Source organism: Coffea arabica, chromosome 6e, assembly GCF_036785885.1.
Source record: "Coffea arabica cultivar ET-39 chromosome 6e, Coffea Arabica ET-39 HiFi, whole genome shotgun sequence".
NCBI classification, from domain to species: domain Eukaryota; kingdom Viridiplantae; phylum Streptophyta; class Magnoliopsida; order Gentianales; family Rubiaceae; genus Coffea; species Coffea arabica.
The window spans coordinates 36,793,948-36,802,312 of NC_092321.1; the positions used below are offsets into that span (position 1 = coordinate 36,793,948).

Below are 8,365 nucleotides of genomic sequence, written 5' to 3' on the forward strand. Positions count from 1 at the left end.
GAATTTTGTCCTCAAAATTCTCACCTTTTAAAGAAATAATTCGGGGTATTTTCTCTGCATATCCGCTTCTAGTTCCCAAGTTGCCTCCTCCATTCCATGATTTTTCCATAGAATTTTCACCAAAGGAATTTTCTTATCTCTCAATTCTTTCACTTCTCTTTCCAAAATCCTAACTGGTCCTTCCTCATAAGTTAACGACTCATCCACCTCAATTCCTTCCAATTGCAACACATGGCTTGGGTCGGGGTGATATTTCTTGAGCATAGAAACATGAAATACATTGTGAATCTTGGCCATGCTCGAAGGCAACTGCAGTTGATACGCCACCTTTCCGATTCGTTTCAAAATTTCAAAAGGTCCAATATACCTCGGCTTTAGCTTTTTACCCTTTTTGGACACTACTCCGCCCTTCGCGGGTTTAACTCTTAGGAAAACTCTGTCTCCTACTTCAAATTCTAGATCTTTCCTCCTGGTGTCGGCGTAGCTCTTTTGTCGACTCTGGGCCGTTTGAAGCCTTTCCCTAATTACTTTCACTTTCTCACGAGCTTCTTCCATCCAAGGTATAACCGTCGAATCTAAAATCTTCTTCTCTCCTACTTCATCCCAATGAATCGGAGATCGACACCTTCTCCCATACAATGCTTCATAAGGTGCCATTTGAATTGAAGCGTGATAGCTGTTATTATAGGCAAATTCTACTAAGGCCATATACTGACTCCATTTACCTCCAAAATCCAATATACACGACCTCAGCATATTTTCCAAAGTCTGAATTGTCCTTTCCGACTGCCCGTCTGTTTGGGGATGATAAGCGGTACTAAACTTCAACTTGGTCCCCAATGTCTCTTGAAACTTCTGCCAAAAACGCGAGACAAACCTTGGATCACGATCAGACACAATGCTTATAGGAATGCCATGCAATCTCATGATCTCTTCTGTGTATAACTTGGCCAATTTTTCCAAAGAAAAGCTCATACTCACAGGTAGAAAATGTGCGGACTTGGTAAGCCTGTCAACTATCACCCAAATCGCATCAAATCCTTGTTGACTTCTAGGCAATCCCGTTACAAAATCCATGGCTATGTGTTCCCACTTCCATTCAGGAATTTCTAGTGGCTGCAATAAACCAGAAGGTTTCTGATGTTCAGCTTTTACTTGTTGGCATATCAGACAGTTTTGTACAAACTTTGCCACGTCCTTTTTCAAACCGTCCCACCAGTATAATTTTTCACATCGTGATAGATTTTGTTCACTCCTGGGTGTATAGTATACCTTGATCGATGTGATTCTTCTAGAATTTCTTTCCTTAATTCTTCATCAACTGGAACCACAATCCGATCTCGAAACCTTAACACTCCTTCAGACCCTAATTTAAATTCTAGGGTTTCTCCTTTTCACAACTTCTCTAGCTGGTTCTGGATTATAGGGTCCGTTTTCTGTGCCTCTTTAATACGCTCCAACAATGGTGATTTCAACGTCAGGTTCCCAAATAAAATCTTCAAACTCTCCAAGCGAGGGTTCCAACTACTAACCTCTTCTAACATGTCCCATTCTTTTACCATTAACCCCGCTACTTGAGCCTTTCTACTTAAAGCGTCTGCTACCACGTTGGCTTTTCCTGGGTGGTAGTTTATTGAGCAATCATAATCCTCCAAAAATTCTACCCATCGCCGTTGTCTCAAATTTAATTCCTTTTGAGAAAACAAGTACTTAAGGCTCTTGTGGTCCGTATAAACTTCAAAGGTCACACTGTACAAGTAATGCCTCCATTTCTTTAAGGCAAAAACCACTGCGGCCAGTTCTAGGTCATGCGTTGGGTAATTTTGTTCGTGAGGCTTCAATTTTCTAGAGGCATAGGCAACCACTTTACCCTTTTGCATTAGTACACATCCTAGACCTTCCTTAGAGGCATCATAGTATACGACATAACCTTCTACTCCGTCAGGCAATGCCAAAATAGGAGCTGATGTTAAGCGCTTCTTTAACTCTTGAAAGCTTGACTCACACTTTGGAGTCCAAATGAACTTACTATTTTTCTTTGTCAGCTCTGTCATAGGTCCTGCAATCTTTGAAAAGTCCTTAATGAATCGCCTGTAGTAACCTGCTAGACCCAAGAAACTTCTAACCTCTGTTGGAGTTTCTAGCTGTTTCCACATTGTGACCGTCTCAACTTTTGCCGGATCCACGGCAATCCTATCTTTAGAAACTTCTTGCCCTAGAATAGAAATTTCGTCCAGTCAAAACTCACACTTGCTAAATTTAGCATACAATTTATGCTCCCTTAAGATCTGCAGAACTATCTCCAAGTGTTTAGCATGTTCTTCTCGAGTCTTAGAGTATACTAGGATATCATCAATAAAAACTACTACAAACTGATCCAAGTATTTTTTAAAGACTCTCTGCATTAAGTCCATGAAGGCAGCTGGTACATTAGTTAATCCAAATGGCATGACTGCGAACTCAAAATGTCCATATCTTGTATTAAAAGCAGTCTTAGGTATGTCTTCCTTCTTAATTTTCAACTGATAATATCCTTGCCTCAAATCCAGCTTGGAAAAAACTACTGATCCTTGCAGCTGGTCAAATAAGCTGTCAATCAATGGTAGAGGGTATTTATTCTTAATTGTTCCTTCATTTAAACCCCGATAGTCAATACATAACCTTAAACTTCCATCATTTTTCTTAACAAAAAGAACCGGTGCTCCCCATGGTGAATCACTTTCTCTAACAAAACCTCTCTCCAATAAATCCTGTGTGACAGCCCCACCTTTCCCTAAGGCGAACCAAAGGGGTTAGCGGACTGCCTGCCCAACTCTCGCCAGGACTAACCGTGCAGTTTAGAGCGATCTATCACGTTCCGGAACTTAGAAACGCGCGTAAACAAGTCAAAATGGCAAAATAACCCAAAATAACCCAAAATAAAAAAAAATGAAATCCGGAGTCGGCCATGAATAGTAACCGACCCGTCAGAACCCAACCAAATAACAAGCAAACATTCACATCTTGAAATTTAACATTTACAAGCCAAAGTGGCATACAAAAGTATTCAAAAGTGGATATATATCTGGTTTGCCAAATCAAAAGAGAAACGGTCCCAAAAGTACATTTAGGGTTTCAATAAATGAGCTATACAAAAGATATGGCCAACTAGCTCAATTCGGCAACCAACTATCAAATGCAGTCCAAAAGTATTTATTTTCCTGTAAGGAAAACAAAAGGAATAGGGTGAGCTTACGCCCAGTGAGATAATACCACTCAATCAGCAAAGTTCACATAAGCATAAAGCTTTTCATTTCAATTCATCAAAAGTAAGCAAAGGCACACATTAATGGTGGAGATAAAAGGATACGGGCAGCTCTCAAGAGCCCTTTTCCTCGTTTGCATTCTTGATCGAACCTCATTGACTCTCCGTCAATGTTTAAAAGTAACCAACCGTAGACTCCACTTTACTTCCATTCCTTCCACCCAACATACCCCTACCGGGCCCGAACTCCAAACACTTGCACTGTGGTATTACTCGAGTATACCGGAATCGAGAGTCTCGCATACTACAAGATTCCATATAACTTTCCCCAAGGCTCATTAATTGTCACGACCAAGCCCTCGCCGGCTCGATTCAATCAACTACCAATGGGGTTGAGCTCAATGATAACAATCATGGTCGTTGGATACTCGTCCAAACGACACCAAGTCATGTACTTCATTTCATGTAACATTCCAATAACATGAGAAATAAGTGAGACTGATAAAGTACACCCTCACTTCAACCAATATCAATGGTGCAATAACATTTAACTCATCAAGTTCAAGTATCAAAGCCATATAGTAACACACAAGTGAGTAGTACACTCACCAAGTTCGAAAGTGATATTTCATGCACTTCCGTCAAAGGAACGTCGTGAACCACCGTCACGCCCTAAAACACGCAAACAAGTACAATGAGACTCGATAACGAGTCATAAACCAATGCCAAATATTCTCAAAATAGGGTTCCATAAGCACACACAAGCAATAGAGGAAACCAGAAAAATCCGGAATTGGAACTAGCTTTAACCCTGAAAAAAATAGTTTTTGACGTCATTTTACGGTAATAGCACCAAAGGCACTACGATTATCGGATGAAGGTCCAAGACCCACCGTTTCGAAGCTAAGAGATAGGGATACAATATTAAAGATGGTCACTCAACCCAGTTTCGAGTGTAACCAGGTCAAAAATGCAATCTACTACACCAGAACCGCAAAAACAGATTCACAGAACGCATTGTAGTGCAAACATCATAAAACAGCCTACATAAGTCCAAATCCAGAAATTCCATAGCCATCTGAAATCTAAGAAACAGGGATACATTTCATCAGAAGGCCTCAACAACCAATTCGGAAGCATTCCTAACCAAACTAACCAATTACAGAAGCAATTCCCAAATTCGGGTAAAACCAGGACAACAAGGGTAATTTCGACTTTTCTCAAGCTACGCTACTCCGATTGACCTGAAATTTTGTAGACACCTCTAAAATATAATTCCCTACAACTTTAATGTTTTAATACAAGGCCAATTAGGCCTCTAAATATGAGCTACAAAATCGGGCAGAATGTAATTTCATAAACCCTAACTTTCCAAAATTTCTTCCAAAACAGAAATTGCTTGCAATTATTCACTTTTTCCACCTCCTAGGTCCCTTACACACCATTTCCAATCATCATACATAGCCACACAATCATATTCATATTAATACAGAAAAATCCCCAATAATTACAAAACTTCATCAATTCAACCAAAAATCACAATATAATCCATAAAGTTGCATCTTATACCACCACTAAGCATAAATTAAGCATCATTAGAGGGAGGAGAGTGGTTCTTCATAACTCACCTTAGAAACAAGAGAGAGAGAGCAACAAGTCCTCTTAGCTTTCCAAACAACTCCACCAAACCCCACACAAACACTCACTTAAGGTTTTCTATGGAACAAAAGTAAGATTAAGTGGTTGTTTTGATGATTTGGAGCAAGATGGAATCAAGAACTTGGAGAGTTTCCTTCTTTCTTCTTGAGAGAGAGGGCCGGCCAAGATGAAGAGAAAAATGGTGAATTTTTGGTGATTTTGTGATTTATTTGGTCAATTGGACAAAAGGTGAATAGTGGTCTTACTTAAGACCAAATCCCATGGTGACACTTGTCACCTTCATTAATGCTTGCCTAACTTTTGTCTCTCTTATACCAATCCACTTAGCATCCTCTACTTATCTCTTAACACCCGGTAAATTAATTCCAGTATCCAAAACTTAACCTAGTTGGCCGAATTTTTCCGAACTTTTCGCACTAGTGGGTCCCACATCCGGCATACGCTCTTAATTTCTCAAAACCTATTCGATACTAGAAAAATCATCTAAAAACTATATCTGCTCCTTAAAAGTATTTAGAATTTTTCCTAATCACGAAAATGCAGAAAACAAGCCATTAAAGAGAATAAAACCTAGAAAATGGAAAAAAAATACGGGTTCTCACATCCTGTAATTGAATTTTCAATTCTTTTTGCTCTGCAGGAGCCATTCGGTACGGAGTCTTAGAAATCGGGGCCATTCCCGGCACTAGTTCAATCTTAAACTCCACTTCTCTCTCCGGAGGTAATGTTTTTAATTCTTCGGGAAACACATCTGGAAATTCCCTTACCACCGGTACCTCCTCCAACTTTACTTGGTCACTGGGAGCGTTAATCAGGAAAGCTAAGAAACCTTGCGCTCCTCTATACAACATTTTCCTTGCTCGAACTCCCGAAATTATAGCAGACGATGCTAACCTACCTTTCACATCCAATTTCAGGGTTGCTTCCCCGGGAATCCAAAATTCTACTACTTTTGCCCTACAATCAAGCTTAGCATGGTAATGAGCTAGGAAATCCATTCCTATGATTGCATCATAACCTTTTATGTCCAAACTGACTAGGTCTACTAGCATCTTACCCTCTCCAACCCAGAACTCGCAGTTCTTATAGGCCAGGCTAGTAATTATACTCCTATTACCCATAGGTAACCTAACTTCAAGATCAAAGGGTAATTTAACAGGTTGTACATCAATTCCGGACATAAAAATTGGATTCACAAATGAGTGAGTTGCGCCAGGATCAATTAGTACTCTAGCTAATCGATGAAAGATTGGAAGAGTACCTTCTACATCCTCCGAGGAATCAGGTACAGGTTGATCATCCATAGCGTACACCCTGGCAGGAACTTTCGGCCTGTTTCCTCCAGCAGTGGCTTGTCTAGCACTTGGGGTACCACCTTCTTGTATTTTTGGACAACCGGCAATCTGGTGTTCACTGCTTCCGCACCTCAAGCACTTCCCTTCTTTCCTCCAGCATCCGTCCTCAGTATGGCCAGCCCTCCTGCAATATCCACAAGTTACCTGAGGGGTGGTCACACGACCTCCTTGCGGAGCGTTCCTAGTTTGATTCCTTCCACTTGGTACTTCTCTAGTACCGATATCTCTTCTTTCGGTACCTCTTGCCCCAGCTCCTCTTGCTAGAGCGCCTCATGGTGCTCCAGGACTATTTACTCCACCCATTCCTCGACCCACTTTGGCCGGTGGAGCACTTGCATAAGTCGGCTCCCGACTGCTGCTTGGGCCAAATCTTTTCTTGGCCTGGAAGGATTTTCTTGAGCTCTAGCAACTTCCACCCTCTGACCTCTCTCAACAACATCAGCAAACGTGTCTATCCGAACAGCAGCTAATCCCTCCTGCATCTCCACATTTAGTCCCTGCACAAACCTCCTTACACGTCTTTGCTCCGTGGCTATCAATTCAGGAGCAAAACGAGACAATTTCGTGAATTGGATCTCATATTCGGCGACACTCACCGCCCCCTGCCTACACTTGATAAAATCATCCTCTCTTTTCTCTTGGATGAGAGGGGGTAAAAACTTGGCGTTGAACTCCCGAGTGAAGTTCGCCCAGGTCCTAGGAATATGGTTCCCTATCACCACCAACCTCGGGGTGTTGCCTAGTTGATCTCCCACGCTCTCTACCTCTAACTTGTCGATCCATAGCCTAGTTATGCCTATATATAAATAGAGCAATTAATCGAAGCTATTGCTATTTATTTACTTATTATCATTATTATTATATATTTTTTTGTTTTGTAAGTAAAATCAACACGAATATTAAGGAAAGGAAAATAAAACACTTAACACATATATTCACATACCAAAGTTCATACAACTAGCAGGTTAGGGTGCCTTCTAAAAGTATGGCACACAAGTTTAGCAAATATATACAAACAATCCCTTAAACCAAAAATAGGGATATAGTGCCTCAAAAGTAGGCCATCTAGCTAGACAAAATGCTATGACCTAAACTAGTGTCACCCTAACTAACCCTGGATACCTATTTACAAGCAAAGCAAGCCTAGTCTAACCCTCAGCAGGGCTGCTAAGAGCAACGTCCTCCTCAGGGTCCTCCTCCGGGTCCTCCTCCGGATCTCGGATCCTCCTCAACCCCTGCCTGAGCTGTACCCTGAATGATCCCCATGACCTCGTCTATCATCATAGTGGCGTCGGCCCTAATACCCGCACTCCTATCTCGTACCTCCTCAGCTACTCGAGTCAATCGAGACCTCTGTCTCCCTAACTCCTCACGAGCGGCCTCTGACCTAGCCCTCTCGGCTGCTAACCTCTGCTCGAGCTCAGCTATACGATCCATCTGAGTATCAACCATGATGCTCAACTCCTCGACATCCTGGGTCAAAATGTGATTAGCATCCCTCAGCTGGCGACGATCGTCGTCCAAAGACTGTACCAACTCGTTAGGGTAGGCATACGTGACCCTACACTGGCATCGAGGAAACCTATCAGCGGGTGTATAACGTATACGAGGTCCTCCGTCTCGTGGCCTATAGGATATAGACCTAAGAGGCTCTACATGTCCATTAGCCACTCCGTTACCATTAGCATGTCCATTTTCGTTTTCCATACCTGCAAAATAACCAAAATCCAAAGGTTAATACTTAAATAGCTAACTCGCTCAAGTACTACTTAGAATGCGTCTAATTATCTCGTTTCTTAATTCTAAAAAGGTTCAGGGTTTCTAGCATATCTAACATATCTTTCAAATAATTTTTCTAACCTAGGCTCTGATACCACCTGTGGCGGCCCCACTTCTCCCTAAGGCGAACCAGAGGGTTGGCGGGTCGCCTGCCTAGCTCTCGCCAGGACTCACGCAAGACTCCTAGGCTGAGTACTAAAGGGTGGAGAGCGCTAGACTGAGAGTCGGTATCTTGATTGAATTTGAGGCAAGTCTTGATGGCAAAGGTCAAGGTACGGAAGGTCTTTACATTTGACCTAGTAATTAGACCGATTGAGAGGATTGGAGA

General features: G+C 41.8%; 1 protein-coding gene across 1 annotated transcript; it reads right to left on the bottom strand.

The window, feature by feature from the left end:
- Positions 1 to 27: 27 nt before the first annotated feature.
- LOC140009875 (uncharacterized) lies at positions 28 to 7,965 on the bottom strand. The gene is made up of 6 exons (XM_072056208.1): positions 7,509 to 7,965; positions 6,574 to 7,054; positions 5,802 to 6,382; positions 1,898 to 2,215; positions 1,533 to 1,618; positions 28 to 1,197 (listed from the first exon to the last, which is right to left on the bottom strand). Exons 1-6 carry the CDS (start codon positions 7,963 to 7,965, stop codon positions 28 to 30), a joined length of 3,093 nt encoding a protein of 1,030 aa, XP_071912309.1.
- Positions 7,966 to 8,365: the final 400 nt, after the last annotated feature.

What these genes read in the sequence shown, in the direction of transcription:
- LOC140009875 (XM_072056208.1), bottom strand. Translation starts at nt 7,965, where the DNA reads ATGGAAAACGAAAATGGACATGCTAATGGTAACGGAGTGGCTAATGGA. An exon ending in GGTCATGGGGATCATTCAGG is followed by an intron (nt 7,055 to 7,508) that starts GTACAGCTCAGG and finishes ATTTATATATAG; the next exon opens with GCATAACTAGGCTATGGATC. An exon ending in CTATGATGCCTCTAAGGAAG is followed by an intron (nt 1,619 to 1,897) that starts GTCTAGGATGTG and finishes ACTACCACCCAG; the next exon opens with GAAAAGCCAACGTGGTAGCA.